The following is a 16,853-nucleotide window of genomic DNA, read 5'->3' as shown; positions in this document are numbered from 1 at the left end:
AGCCCAAATCCCAAAAGAATTGAACTATTCCCTTTTTGATCCAGCTTTGGTGCCAATCAAAACCTCTAGAGGAGAGTCTTCAAGTCAAATCAAGTAACTTCACTGTCATTTCAACTATATAGAGCTAGTACAGTACACAGTGAAACGAAACAACGTTCCTCCAGGACCAGGGTACCACATAAAACAACACAGAACTACATGAGACTACACATTTACTACATAAAGTGCACGTACAATCATGTGCAAACAGCACAAGACAGTACAATAACTAAAAAACAGGACAATAGGCACAGTAAGAGATAGTGCAGCGCTGACCAGTACACAGTTCTAGTGTGATAGTGTCAGATATAACCGGTAGTGCAAAAGAATACCAATATAATAAAAATGCTGTGATGTAAACATACCATACTATGATATAGTATTCAGCAGATAAACTTATACCATATATGGCCATTCAGAGTCCTCCACGAGTCTCCCTAGTGCCCTGCTAATCACGGATGAGTGCAGACACCAAACCCCAGTGACTTTAGATCACCGGCAGTCACCTCGAGGCCACTCCACTATGCACACTCCCTAAGGCGTCATTTTCTGTCACTAGCAATTAGCATAATCTTCACAGGCTAGGTCCTTAAGGGAACAAGAGAGGAGTAAACTAGCAACAGGTGGCTCACAAGGGTCGGATTGGCTGTGCAGTTCTTTTTTCCTCTCCCTTTCCCTTTTTTTTTTATTTTAAATCTTGTATAAACAGTGCAATACAGGCTGCCCTGCTGGGGCGACAGAACCCTCCTACCAAGTTGGAACCGTTCCCTAATAGTCGTGATGTTGCTGCAAATATCCACCCGCTGGAATCCCCTGCTGCTGACAAGGTGCCAGGGGGCAGAGAGAAGAATCTATTCTCCTTTCGGTTCCCCCTTCCCTCCCTCCCTTATCTGATCTGTTCGTCCCAGAGCAGCGCAGGAATACACAAGGGAAAATCTGGGAGCTGGAGACCCAGCCAAGGAGCACCTGATCCAGGCGGCGAGCTCAGCATGGGGGCTTCTCATGGAAAGAAAGTAAGTGAGCGTGTGACTTAACGTAGTCTGTTTATGTAGTTGTTAATGGAAGAAGTTAGTCTGCTAACCATGGCCTGTATGCATGCATGACATGTAAACACACAAGGCAACCGATGTTTATGTAAGGATTATAAAAACGTATTGCATTTTAAATATAAACGCATCATTAAATAGCCAAGTGTTTACTATAAATGCAAATGTCTAATGTTTTAACATTAATAAGATCTACTACTCCTACTGTAATAATAATAATAATAATAATAATATGATACAAATTAAAATGAACATAAAAAATTAATGCATCATTAAATAGCCAAGAGTTTATTATAAATGTAATATAATATTAACAAGATCTACTACTACTACTACTACTTCTATAATAATAATAATAATAATAATAATAATGATAATAAAGGACTTTTTGGTGCAATACTTTATTTAATCAGTGCTTTTGATTTTTTTTAATTACTTTAAATAGTAAAGTAATTTATTATCAGTCACTATTTCTCCATATTCGACTCATCAGTTCCACACATGCACATTTGATAAAAGTGAATTTTTGTTATTGGATTGGAAATGCCCACCATGTCTATCAGAGTCCACAAATATTTGAGCAATGAGGAGGGCTGAGTGTGTAAGCAGGGTGTGACGTGCTCAGAGCATGATTCAGAGCTGAGGGCTGCATGTGACAGTTGACAGCTGCTATTGAGAGGGCTACTGAAGGATTATGGGACGTCTAAGCGGCTTCTTGTTACCTGGAAGAATTAGATCACGTTTGATTTTCCAGTTAGTATTGGCCAAAAATGCTTGTTCCATAGGTAGACAAAATAAATCTAGATCATTATCAGTATATCAGTTGAACACTTCTTGCTGTGAGACTCTCAGACTGTTGTTTTGCATTCTTAAAATCAGTCATGACTCAACAAGTGAATTTTGCTAGTAAAAGAACAATAGCAGTACTGATATCCTCTTACACATTCCTCCGGGATCGAGGCTGTTCCAGGCCACTGCAAATGAGGCATCTTGTAAAAAAAAAAAAAAAAAATCACTCACTCTGGGGGACAGCAGGACTGCCCAAGTGTATTTGGATATAGTGATATACAGATTAAATCATTTTAGTAAATCTGTAATGTACTGTAGCTGTCAAGCCTTTAAACCAAGGGTATTCAACTAAAATTTTTAAGTCCAGCAACATCCAATTCCTAGCTTACAAAGATCCAGATTAGCAACTAACATGACTGAATGGTGACAGCACCTAACATATAATGATATTAAATAGAGCATATAAAGAGGAAGTGTAAGATTTCAAAGCATGTTTATAGAGAAAGAAAGGGAATGTCTATTTGAACTAAGGTGTATTGAAACACTGGGAAAAATAGATACATACTTCATGAAACACTTCAGAAATGCACCATGTGTTGGCTGTTGATATAATGATTGCCATCAAATGCCAGAATGCATCACCCAAGGAAGCAATTTATAAAACATGTTTTTAAAAATGGGATTGATGGAGAGCCAATGACTGAGGTCATGTATGTTCTTAGTGAAGATAAGCCTGATAAGCCTGATTTCTTCTTTACTGCAACTGTAAAGAAACTGTGATATGAAAGAATGCAATTTTGTCATCTTTATAAAGTAAAAATTAAACTGACTCAAAACCATAATCAGCTTAGACAACAGATGCACTTCCAATGATATGATTAAAAAAAATATTAGGGTTTTTACTTTTTACTTGAACCCTGCATCATGATACAGACTTAATCATGTCATACACCTGTTATACCTGATGTCATATGCTATCATGGCTCATGGGACTTAGATATCTTGATGTCACATTAAAACTCTGTCTTGGTGCCGAACTGGGTTTTAATGTGTCTGAGTCAAGTTATGAGTTGTTCACTAAGTGTTGAGTCCAGAGTCCTAAGCCATAGAGTCAAGTCCCAACCTGTAGCATCAAGGCCAGAACCCCAAGCCACAAGAGTACAAGTTGAGTCCAGACTCCCAAGCTGTGGAGTCCAAATCAAGTCCCAACCCATAGAGTCCAAGTCAAGTCCAGAGTCCCAAAGAATAGATTTTTTATACACTTTTCTGGTCACAACCTTCAGAATGTCAAAGCATGCAATCTTATTGGATCTCTGCGCACATGTATACTGTATGTACATGCATATGCCGGTTCCACCGTGAGAACAAATTCTTTAACGCTGCAGCACAACGGGCTTATTAGAGCAACAAATAGTCATTGAATTAAAAAAATACACATTAAAGAGTTTTGTGGGAAACACTTAGCGGTCAGTAAACAAGATACTCTCATGTGATGGATCATCTGACATGTCAGTCAGACTGCCTCTTCTTGTGAAAGTAGGCAGTTCTTAGCCACATGAACCACAGTTATTAATGAAACATACCAGACTTCCTAGCAAAACTAGTGGTCTGGCTTGTAAAACTAGTTACCCTAATAATTAACTAGCAATCTGAACCATAACCTCAACTTGTCCTATTATCTAGCCAGTGTTACCACACTAACTTGCATTAACTTGTTAAAATGTGCTTAAGCCAACCATGAAATTAGAAAATTAAAGACTCAGTTCACAAGTCTGAGACTTGAGTTCCCATATCTAACTTCTACTACTGCAGAAATTACCATTCTGTGTGCAAAACTATTCAAATGTTTTTAGGATAGCTGTTTGTAGCCATTCAGATTGTGGGAGTGCAAGGTTTTCACTGATATGACAGACTGAGACAGAAAGAGTGATTTAATAGGCATCTAAGCAGCAGAAATAGAAGCAAGCATGCATATGAGAGACACAAATAGTGAAAGAACTTTAAAAAAGAAGTTAGTGAGTGAGTGAGTGAGTGAGTGATAGAGAGAGGCGAGAGGGAAAGAGAGCATGAGTAGTGCTACAGAGCTGAAATGTCAGTACTGTAATTTCATCTGTGTGCCAGCTTCCGGGCAGCTTGGCATGAGTTGAATAACTCAGCTACCCCTCACAGTGCTGGCACCCACCCCCACTCTCTGTGCCTCAATTACAGAGTCCAGAATAACAGCACAACAAACTATTCAACTATTCAGGAAAACTTTTCCATTTTCCAGCCATCTCTAAAAAGTAAGCGCTGAATCATCCATGTTTTGTTTGCAGGTACCATTCTACCATCAATAGAAGCTATAATGATCACTTATGTTTGTTTATATTTGTTTATGAATTTCAAGCCATCACCCGTTTCATGCATGAACTTGGGAGCATTTATAAACTGCACATTCATTAAATGTATATGTATACATAGTGTATAGCTTTCAAACAAAGTGTAACAGGTTTTCTGCTAGTAAGCCTGGTATATCCAAGTTGAGTTCAGAGACCCAAGCCATACAGTCCAAGTTGAGTTCACAGACCCAAGCCATTATTTCCAAGCTGAGTTCAGAGACCCAAGCCATACCGTCCAAGCTGAGTTCAGAGACCCAAGCCATACAGTCCAGGTTGAGTTCACAGACCCAAGCCATTAATTCCAAGTTGAATTCAGAGAGCCAAGCCATAGAATCCAAGTTGAGTTCAGAGACCCAAGCCATAGAATCCAAGTTGAGTTCAGAGACCCAAGCCATTAATTCCAAGGTGAGTTCAGAGACCCAAGCCATACATCCCAAGTTGAAATCAAAATATCTACCCAGAGAGTTTGAGCCCCAAGCTATAGAGTCTGGGTCGAGTCCAGCATCCCAAGTCATAGAGTCTGGATGAATTCCAGATTACCAAGACAGAGAGTTTGTGTCGAGTCCAGAGTATCACACCTTAGGGTCCTAGTTGAGTCCCGAGTCCCAAGACATAGAGTCTGGGTTGAGTACAGAGTACCAAGCCAGAAAGTTCAGGATGAGTGCAAGCTGGAGAGTTGGATTGAAACTAAACTCTGCAGGAACCTTTAGCTCTAGAACAACATTTCTCCTCTGTTTCTATTGTTTCAGGAACTGCATGCTGCACTTTAACCCAAACTTTAAGCAGCCTTTATTAACATTTATTTGGCTAATTCATTTATCCAAAGTGGATTACAAGTCAGACAGAATCCAATCCAAGTTCAGACCTGAGTAGTTACTGGCAGTGGCAGGGTGTACACTCACAATATTTTTGGTCACTAGCACAGTGAGCTGCTATTGAGCTACCAGTACTGGATGAGTAGAAATACCTATTCTTAAGTCAGTGTAAAATTGTAATGGTTGGATGATTAAATTGTTGGTGCAGTGATAAAAATGGTAGCATGTGACTGCCCTTCTATATTTAACATCAACTCAAAGCCTCCTGCACTCCAGATCAAGTGCACTGAAGCAGATTAGGCCAATCAAAATCCTTTCCAAACGATCCAAGCTAAAAAAAAATTACCTTTAACCCTAAAGGAACAAATGTTTACACTCCAAACTCTTAGAAAGAAGATAGAATTGCCACAGCCTTTTGCTGTCAGTTTACTCGAGTACTGAATATTGACTGATACGATTTATAGTAAGTCCTGTGTAAGCAAGAGTAACACAGTAAATTTGGTTGTTTCTTTCATTCCCAATATATTATTACACCTTTAGGTCTATTTTCATCACTTACCACTTACATAATCTGACAGTAAAGCTGGAAATCTGAGTCCACTAATGTGAACTTTTTCATTTCATACGTTATGAATATTTTACCAAGCTGAAATGTATTATTCAAAAATGCATGATTTAAAACTGAGCAAAAAATCCATTATTGTTTGATCAACCCTCATGAAATTTAAACATATCTGATTATCCAGTCTGAACATTAGTTGGAATATTGCTTCAGGATCCACTACCAAATCATTATTATTTAATCTTTTTTTTTTCTTCAAAAATGAATACTCAGTTATACATAATATTCAATAATACATTACTTAAAAGTGAGGTGTATTCATTGGTCTGGTTGCTTTTATATATATTTTATTAATATATTTTAACATCTTATTCATTTTACTTCATTTTTTTTTCCTTGTAAAAGCATTTCAACTGATGTAAAACCACATCTTTTCTGCAAATGGTTACAAATTTTAGTAGTCTCCTAAAATAGTGTTAAATGTTTCACTAAATAAACTTTGCTAAATTTATAATTTTGCTCTGTTCTATAAACAAATGTCATGAACTGAAAGACTTTTTTTTAATTACACCACAGTTAATGTGGTGTCAATCATTGCCAAATTGTTGTGTATAAGAGGAAAAAAATACTTCAGGATGTGTTGTTATTGGCAAAATAATTAACTTAGGGATGGTAATAGTAGCTCCGCTTCACATCAGGCCACATCACACAACCCTGTCATTGGTTATTTTTCTGTAACAGCACGCCCCCAAGTGTTTTATCACTTAATTATCCGACTCAGTGGATCATATTTATTGTAGGACATTCATGGAAGGTTAGGTAGCACCAGAGGCCTCCAGAAACGAAAAACATGTTATAACCTACTATAACCTGTTGGCACAATACCACTTTTTCTTCTCTGACACCGATAGTAAAACCTTGAGTATCAGCCAAACTCGAGACCCATTTGATATTTTTCTTCAAACATGACTATGCTTTAAAATTAGATTTTTTTTACTGGATCACTTATTAAACAGGAGAAAAAATATATAGATAAAAACATAACTTAGACAAAAACGAAGCTAATAAAATTAATACTAACAAAAAATACAATCAAGTCTCTTTATATGTAAAACTTTCCAGATCGAATACAGTTCTTTTCCAAATCCAGTCTTTTCTATTTTTTCCCCACCATATTTTTTTTTTTTTTTTTGCTAAAATCAGCCCAGTACAGACACTAGGTATCAGATCAGTGTGATCCCTATAACCTAGATAAATTATTGAACTTTTTCACTGAGCAAAGGGATCACTGCAATGACATATTAGGAAGAGTGGCAAAAGATTAGAAGTAAAAACGGTTTTTAAGATTAGAAATGTAAATATTCTAGCCCTGCATTGTATCCCTGTTAAAATGTAGTAACAGTAATCGAGTAGTATGCCTATGAGTCCAGTATAGGCTACTCATTGCAGCTATGAGGAAATGCATCATGAAAGATATACATATCATTTTATACAACAATTGGCTGGAAAGTGTTGGTTAATTTTCTACAACAACAGCTCTGACAGTATTTCCAGTTGCAAGGCAAATCACATGTTTACATTAATGCGAACTTTCTACTATGTCATCATTTCAACAATATAATCCTTGCCAAATTGCTGTAAGTGGAATAAACCACTCTGGGACATGGATGTGCTGGGACGTTGGTGTAACAGTAACTCTACCTGTCCACGTGTTTTGTTCCTTACTTACAATCCACTTAGATATAAGGGTCAGGTCCTGAAATCAGCAGGCAATCTAAACAGTTGCTCATGTTCAGCAGGAGCCTGAACATGCTGGCAAATTAACACACATTGATATTTACATAACAGTAGATAAGTGGCTTCAATATCTAGATAGGATTTTGTATTTAAACAGAGCTTTCTTCTAACTTACGGATCTCTGATGAATTCCTATACAAGACCATCATCAGAGATGTATTCACTGTTTCGTGTTGTTTAAACAAAGCATCTCTAATGAAAAATGCATTAACTATAATAGCAGCTGCTATCATTATCATGGTGTATACACAAAGACTAAAAGGATCGTTAAGAACCTTTTCATTCCGTCCAACAAAGCACTGCATTCTTCTGTTCTGTTATTTACAAAACGCAAGATTTCATTCAATTTTTTTGGTCGAACGCCTGATGTATTGTACACTGTATTTCAGAGACATGCATTTTTTTGAACAAACAAATACAAGCAGAGTTTAGAGAGCTCTGAACCAAACTTTAGAGAGCTAAATAACTTTAGAGAGCTATGATCAAGAATACACACGTCTAATATACTGTAGGTTTTAACACACTGGAGAATCCTTTACATTTTTTTTTCCCTGTCACCCTCACACACACTGCTACGAGCCAGCTGTACCCAACTAACACAGATGGTGTGTTATATCACCCACAAACACTTACACGCACGTGCACACATACAAACAATGGCAGTGTCATGAAAGCTTTTGAATAACAATACTGTATAATGATATACGAGCCTGATTGGTTAGAAGGTGTTGATTAATTTTCGACAACAGATGCTCTGAAAGTACTTCCTTCTGCAAGATTGTCACAGGTTTATTGCAATGCATTTGTTCTAATGCGTTATCATTTCACATTAAATGTAACTAAAAATGGATAAATAGCACATGACCTTCTTTAATAAATGAAAAATGTACATTTTTGGCAAATTGCTATGGTATAAGAATAAAACACCTCAGACATGCTGAGTATTTTTCTATAACATCGTGTTTTATTCATCACTAAACAGACATCTGAGCACTTACTAAAGGGCATAAAATAAAATGACAGTTAAATTAGTTAACAGTTAAAGGACAAAAGATACATCATGCGGTCTGGCAAATACAGTACTTCACATTCCTGCATATCATAGAGCAAAAATGATCATTAGTACAGCAGAAGGCAAGATTGTCCAAGATATTATGATTTTAAAGCATCCATCTTTGCTTTGCTTTGCTTTGCAAGGCATCATTTCTTCATTTCCTTTTTCTGTGATTTAGAAAAACCCAGCACTAATAATCGAAAGAATCAGATGCACAAATGTCGACTCAGAAAACAAGAAATGAACTTTGACAGCAGGGAGTGTATAACAGATAATACTGCACACTTACTATAAGCTTACTATAAACTTATTTTAACCCAACCATGATTCCTGATAATGACTAATTTAAGCCAAATATGTGGCATGAAAAGAAAAAAACTGAATCTTGCTTTACCCCTATTTGTTCCTTTACTTCTATTAACTTTTGTAATTCGCATTGAACAAATCTTCTGCCATTATCAGCTTGTCCCCTTTGTTTTGTAATGTAGCATTAGAGCAAACCACAAGGGGGCAGAGTTGGCCTAGGTAGCAAGGGAGCATCTCAGGACCAGCATGAACTGCTAAACTTCATGATATTCAAACCACGCCCTTAATGGTACTGTGTGGAAGTGCAGGATATGGACATATTTTTAGTAACTGAATCTCATAAATGAGTAGAAATACAAAAGAACAAGGTTCTATAGAAAATCCTTAAAAGGTTTGGTTCTGTAGAGTCCCCTTAGTCCACTTGTCTACTAAGCACCCTCTGAATACTTCACTTTCTTAATTTCTGCTTTTTTTTTAACGTCACTGCATCTTACTACAAACATGCATGAGATCACTTTGTATTTTACGAGTCAAGATCTGAAACGTGTAAATGTATAGTCCAAAATCCAGCACCAAGCCATGTTGTTCCCATAAACTTCACACTGGTCTGTATTAAACATACTCATACGACAGCGCAGGTGAATTCTTGAAACTGATTGGTCAGAAGGTGTGGATTAATTTTTTATAACAGTAGTCCCAGTTGTAACATATATTAATGCACTTGTTCTAATACGTTATTGTTTCTATAGTAACAGCTCATACACAGGACTTTTTTGACACTGATAGTTACTGAAAGTTATGTTAGTGAACTCGGTCCTTCGTGTGTTATTCCTTATTTACGGTACGATTTGAAATTTTCATGGTGTGAAAACCTTGTCTAAAAATATCACACCTTTACAATATCACTGTATAAACTGACCAGCTTCTTGGAAAGATATTTTTGTGAATGTCTTTTTCATACAATCAGTACAATACACTGTCAGCATTTATTACGTTGTTGTTGTTATTAGCTGAACGACATAGTAGCTGAGAGGAACTAGTGCCGCATTGTGGATCTCTGCTTATGCCAAAAATAAATAGTTGTTTCATTTAGTTCTGCTCAGTACCGTCCTGTTATTCTGTGCTTTGATAGCCACTATGTATGATTAAATTAGGAACGAGCTAGGAGTGGCAGCAGAGATAGGAATTTAACGTGTTTACAACAGAAGTGCGATACACGGCCAGTGCTGTCACGTGTAGTATGATTTGGCGAGAGTCCAGACGGAGGACGGAGATTGTGAAATCTAAATAAATACGTAGACAGTAAAGGATGGAAATGTATTTTGAAAAAGTCAACAATCGGTGAGGTAACCATCTAATCATACACCATGACTAACTATGACAACTCTAATGCTAACGCTGGTGGCAGCACAAAAGTCAACCATTAGTGGTTCTTTATACACAAACATACACCTACACACACATGCCCAAATCCACACATCTGCACATGAACTTCCTGCCTATACAAGAGCACACACACAACCCTCATTTGATGTCATGGCCTCAAGAGGTGCAGGAAAGTTACCACTTCTTTCATCTCATCAGGAGAGATCATTACCGACTCTGTCCTTCCTCTCCTGACCGAGACATTCCCCCACAGACAAGCTTTAAAACTCATTACACCCACCAGGGGACTGGGGGACTGTCTGCATCTGCTAGGGTGAGAGTCCTACCTTTCTATTTCATTAGAGCCTTGATATTTATATAGTGATCTTAGGATGGTCTAACTTGGTGAGGAACTAGGAATCCAATGCAGACATGAGTTATCGAACAGCTCTCTGCATGTATCATACATATCATCATTGCACTATATTCAGTACAGTTCAGGTTCAGGTGTGCTGCCCTAAACCACTGATCCATGCTTGTGTTCTCTGTTTGGATCCGTGAGTAATTAGCCAGCAGCGTTCTCCGCCTTTGCATGGCCTCTGCTAATTGTACATGTTGTCTGAGAAACCTGAGAACCTTCAGCTTGTGACCAGAGCGCTGGAGCATGGCTGAAATCTATAAAAAGCCTTTTTGTTTGCTACTTATTAGCAGGATGCAGTGTCGCCTGCGAATGCTGGTTTCCGAACAGAGTAAATAAAACATGGCCAAGATCACACAGGGACAGGAGAGGAAAGGTCAGGTGGCCACAGCATCTTGTAACTGGACCCTGGATGGTGGGCTGTAGCGTCTAGGTTGCCTTGAGGAACAATGAGGTGTTCTAGCTGCCGTCATGCTTCACTGTTTTTGGAGATGTGAGATTGCTTTGGCCGTGGTTTTCATTCTGCAGCTTCTGATAGCAGAGAGCAGCTTTGATTTCATATGAGCAGTGAGATCAAATGCTGTTTCCATATATATATAGATATATAGATATGAACAAATATCATGCTGATGTGATTCTATATTTCACCTCCCTCAAATGAGATATGACTGTATTCACACTTTCTGTTTTTTCCTCAACCTTCAAGCACACGATTTTTAAAGTAATCCTATGGAACCTGACAGCAAGCCTGACAGAATGCAGGTGCTTTTAAAAAGCACTGCCATCGGCAATTTTTTATTTACAGCTGACAAGAAATTCAGAAAAGCATAGGGTCACATAAAGCACTTTTTTATACTTTATGTCCAATCAAGTCACAGCAGGTGGGCTAATAAAAAACTATGATGTGTAGGAGTGACGGGCAGGATGCAAGTTTGTAAACTCAGCATGTACTTTATTATAAGGTCAAAGAACAGACAGGAAGCATCAAAAAATATCCAGGAGTGAAAAAACAAGGAAAAACCAGGCACCATGGAACACGGAAATTTGGAAAACAGCTCTGACTTAATGTCACTAATGCATGATAAGCCTTCACGAAGAGACAAAGAAACAGCAGAGTGTACATAGAGAGACTAGCTAACACAGAACAGGTGAACACAATCAGGTAACACACCAATGACAAGCCTAGAGCAGAAACAAAGGCACATGTAAATATAAACAAAAGCACATGTTGTGAACTGAAAACAAACAGAAAGAGGGGGAATTTGTGATGAAAACAAACATAGAACACAAATTTCCGGTGAAAAAATTAGCCTTGCTTCATATAAGAAGGTTTATGACACGTTGAATCAAAAATATGTCAAAGTATAACTAAAATTTACACCTATTTTTGGGACGTTCACTTGTACATGACATGACATCCCACTTTAACTGTTGCTGCATGCCATCAAGTCGCACAAGCAGCTTGAATTCTCCTTATTTAAATGCCTGTAAACTAATCCAAATCTAATCTAGATAGCAAGCTTTTATAACTATCTAAATTGAGCTTTTATATAGTATGTGTTTCTTAAAATAATGTGTTATCTAGCAGGGTCATGGTTAAGGTGTGTATATGTGTGTGTGTGTGTGTCACATAAGCCATTTTCATATCAGCACAAAAGGCCAGCATTTTTTTCTGAGGGGAAAAAAAACACCTAATGTGAAAGCAGTGTAGCATTGAAAAGTACATCATCAAAGCTGGCGGCGATATTTAAGTGCAATTTCAACTATTATGACTTACTGTTTCCATCTCTGCTCACTTCTTTGATGGAAGGCCTGCACCTAGACAACACATCTCGTACACTCTGCACCTACTGATATGTTTCCAAATGTAAATTATCTTCACTATGCCATACCATAATATTCCACACCATATTTAGCCATGCTGTAAATGTGGATTTATACTGTAAAGCCAATTACGGGATGCAAACCTAGCATACGGTGCATGCTCCAGCTCTAATTGAATCAGAGAAAATCAATCGGCTGTCGTTTTGCATCTGTCAGAGCGTACAGTAAATCTTCATTTGCACTGTGACAGCCTCGGCTCCTCTCAATTGAGCTACGCTTAGCTCTTCTAAATACAGATCGACTCTTGTTGCCTGTAAGCTCATTGAAATTCGACTGCCTGGTTATTAGAGCAGGCCTTGGATCTTACACCCTCGTAGCTAGCCTCCAATGCTCATAATGCTGCTCAAAGCCTTGAAAAAACATGCAAATCCTCTTTAAACACAAGAAAATGGAGTATGTTTCAATATAATGTGTTTGTTCATTTGAGAATCAGGGCCTGTTTAGAGGAAATAGGTTTTATTTGCCTGTTATATTTTGCAGGTGGTAAATATTTGCCAGGGACTCCAGTGTGATTATTGCTGTTTGAATAGGATGTACTTGCGTCAGGAAAAGAAAAAAAAAATGCTTGTGCTAATACTGAATTGTCATATCACTATAATTGCCTATTATAGCAGATTACAACATTATATTTAAAAACAGTGTGCTCAGTTCCTCAATTGGTGCAATTGGCTTGTCACATAATTGTCACATTTTCATAGAAAATCATTTGGTAAACATAAATCTGGGATTGTCTTTGACAAGAAGGAATTCACCCTTCACTATCCAGAAGCCAAGAAGAAGAAGCCAAGATGGACTTTCCAGGCATGGGTCTACAAGGTGCATAGCTCTCTATGCAGCTTGCTACCTCACTTTTGCAGCCTCATCAATACCTCTCATTTTGCATCATTGTATTATTATTTTTCATTTTTAAATACTCTCTTGCTTTTATATTACATCATACTGCACTTGAGAGCAAAAAAATTATTGATATTGTTCTTCAGTCCACATTTTCTATCTGTAGGCTTAATGGCAGGGGCTTGTGTTTAAAGATGGTGGTCTAGATAATATTGAAAAAAAAAAACATGTCTCAGGCACTACTACTAAGAAAAAAAATAAAAAATCTGGCAACCTTGGGGGCATGAATGACACACAGTGATCTGCATAATCTGAATGGACTTAAGCAGCTGCGTAAACCAATTCTGAATATGAGTAACTTTCCCAGCTTAAATAATGATGTAATCTTTAGACTTAAGTCACTCTGAATACAAGCTTAGGTTTGTTATCTTTCACTGGATGGCCACTGGTGTATGTCATTCTACATTTTAAATACTGTAAGTAAGAAAAGCAGAAATATGCTTATAACTACACATGACTACAGCATAAGAAAACCTGGGAAAATCACACACCAGCCACTCATCCTCCACTCAGCCACCCTTTCGCCATCTCATGGAACTCCTTCAAGATCTGCCACTACATGTAATATTACATGGGTGTTTTCATTCTAATATTTACTTCTAGCACACAACAACTGACTTCTATTACTTGCTAGAAGGCTTTATTCTAATATTACAATGTTGTAAACATGTCAGTGTCCTGATACGCCGCACCCCCAAACTTCTAGCTGTACTTTACAGAGAGCAAAGGAAGTAATCCAAGACAGTAGATGCCTTGTGTAGCAGAGGCACCAAGCATGAGCAGGTCTCCCATAGCAACCACTAAGCAGCACCAACAATATCCATTCACGCTGCCCATCTAAAGGAGTGTGTTCTGGGCTCCAGCTAAGGCCCTGAGGCCTTGAGCTTTATACTGCAAGAATTCCTGAGAAAAAGAGAGGCAGGGGGTGTTAGAGAAGGAGGAGAACATGCTTTGCATGCTTTGTTTGCTGGAATTCAAGACCAAACCTCAGTCTGAGGTAGCTTTTCCACTCACGGAGCTCTAAAAGTTACTATATTGTGATGAAAGTTATTAAGGTCACAGGATGGTCCGGAAATGAGAATATGAACTTATATGAGTATTATTTTGGTAAACTTTACAGATTTATAGATAGAATTTCTATGCACATGCTTTCCTTTTGTAACTGCCACCAACCTCTTCTGTATCCTTCAGGCAGAAACCAGGAGGGATGTAAACATAAACAAAGCACAAATGAAGTGCAGCTTCATTCAGCATATTAGCATGTCACATACTTTACAACATTAAAAGTGTGAATTACACACAAATATGCCTAGAAAATTCACTTGGTAGATCATGATTCAAAATTGTACTACAAATCCAGTCAGCTTGCCTTACTACTAGTAGACATGCAACAACCTGAATGAGTGAAAACCATCCTATTCACTTTGATATGTAAGGAAAAAATCACAAAATAATCCACCCAGAAGTTGATTATGGTCTAATATCAACATGTTCCAAAGTGTTTTCCTCTTATACCAAAGCAAATAAGCGATCCTAAGAATGATTTATTTATTAAAGAACTTTTTTCTGTTTATAGTTACATTTAATGTCCATGAAACAGGTTAGTTCCTGTTATCACTTATGTTAGAGCAGCTATAAACCTCACATCGTTCCCTCACTTTCACTCTTTTCTGTATTTGAATCTCAGAAATCTGTTTTAATCTGTTCACGTGGAGTGTCCACCATACTCCATGTGCAAGTTGTTACTATACAAATTATAACATAGTAGAACGAGGTCACTACTGTCAGAGCTGCTGTTACAAATTAATCAGCACCTTCTGACCAATCAGAATCAAGCATTCAGAAAGCAATGTGGTATAAAGTGTTGCTACAAAGTATGCTAACTTTTAGGTCTGACCTAGCAACAACTACGGTGTACTGGTGATCTGAGATTACAAACCACTTTTCAGAACTGGTCTTGTAACATCATGTTTCATATCTTCCACACATTTCAGGTCTTTGAAAATCAGTATCCACACAGGGAGCAACACACTGAGGCTTTAGTGGTGAAATGAGTCAACCGAGCATCTCTTTAATAAAATACCAGCTCCACCTTGGGGATCTATGATTTGTGGCTACACAGATTCATCACTTATTGGCTGAAAAATTTACTGTTCTACAGGGAACCTCTAACAGAGCCATAATGTCATGTAATGCCTTGATGTCATGTAATCTTTTCATTACAAATTGAGGATTAAAGTCTTGCACAATGACAGAGTACTGTGGAAGGGCAGCAAGATCCTATTATGGAGGTATTATGTAACAGTTAATTGAATTGAAGCATAAGAGAGGACCATTAAGTCCTAATGTAACAGCTGGTATCTATATATAAAGCCTGTGGTTATGGATAGGAGATATGTGAAGCTGTAGATCAAAGTGGGTATGTACCGATAATCAGTTACACAATATAGTATGATATTTTTCACACAGTATTGTTATTATGGTCCGTATGGCATATGAGAGAAGGTGCACATAGGTGAAATGTGCTGTGAGAGCGGGTAGGATATAATTTGCGTAAACTGATCATATGTTTTATTGTGGGCAATCCAAAAACCATCAAACTAAAATAATCTAGAATCATAAACAGAAGAAAAAGCAAGTCAAAACCAAGAAACGTGAAACAGAGAAGCAAGGAAAAACACAGGTTATACTTAAACATAGACTTAAACTAAAAAAGTATGATAAGACCTTTCAATGAAACACAAAAATTAAGGGATAAACACAGAACAGGTGCTCACATTAGGATAACAAACCAACGCAAGGACAGAAGCAGAGGCAGGACTAGAAACAAAACAAAGGCACGTAGCAAACTATAAACAAAAGCACATGTTCAACTAACAAGGGCAAGCAACACTTTCCACACTTGAAAATACACCACGCCCTCAGAGGGTGAATTTGTGACAATATGTACTAGGCAGCATGTCGGGGTAGAATTTGTGCCCCAGAGGTAAAGACTGTCACATACAAAAGAACCATGAGGACAAATGTTCACTTAAATATGATGATAATATTGTAAAGCGAAATGAAAGGTTTGACAATTACCGTGTGAGATGAACAGTTAAATATTGGCACACTGTCTTTTCAAAAAAAATCTTTGAAAGTTGAGGTTATAAAGCATGTTTGCAAGGCAAGGCATGTTTGAAAGGCAAACTGAATCCTGGGGAACTATTCAATTTTCTATTAAAATCTTCAACAGGAGCTAACGTGAACTTTTTAAAGAGTGTGATTTGACCAGAGTCTGCCTCTCTGTCTGTCTGTCTGTCTCTTTCTCTCTCTCTCTCTCTCTCTCTCTCCATCAGAAGGCATATAACATCGAGCAGCAGAGTGTGAAAAGTGAAAAGCACATGAATGGCAAGGGTAAGTCTGCACTCGTGTTTCTTCCAGAACAATGATAGCTCTGCGATGCAGTATACGTTGGGCCCACTGAACCACAATTCTCTGCTATCACAGCCTCTTTGCATGCAGGT

At 37.8% G+C, this 16,853-nt stretch overlaps 1 protein-coding gene across 1 annotated transcript in view; it reads left to right on the top strand.

The window, feature by feature from the left end:
• Positions 1 to 833: 833 nt before the first annotated feature.
• si:ch211-236d3.4 (actin-associated protein FAM107A) overlaps positions 834 to 16,853 on the top strand; it is a 34,282-nt gene continuing 18,262 nt past the window's right edge. Inside the window, exons 1-2 of the mRNA XM_026935466.3 lie at positions 834 to 1,052; positions 16,686 to 16,743. Of these exons, the coding sequence (XP_026791267.3) occupies positions 1,029 to 1,052; positions 16,686 to 16,743 (82 nt within the window). The 5' untranslated portion in view covers positions 834 to 1,028. The remainder of the gene's footprint in view (positions 1,053 to 16,685; positions 16,744 to 16,853) is intronic.

The sequence above is a fragment of the Pangasianodon hypophthalmus genome, chromosome 20 (genome assembly GCF_027358585.1).
Source record: "Pangasianodon hypophthalmus isolate fPanHyp1 chromosome 20, fPanHyp1.pri, whole genome shotgun sequence".
In the NCBI taxonomy this organism is placed as follows: domain Eukaryota; kingdom Metazoa; phylum Chordata; class Actinopteri; order Siluriformes; family Pangasiidae; genus Pangasianodon; species Pangasianodon hypophthalmus.
Note: the sequence above shows the minus strand (reverse complement) of the source record. Positions and strands in the feature narration are given on the sequence as shown.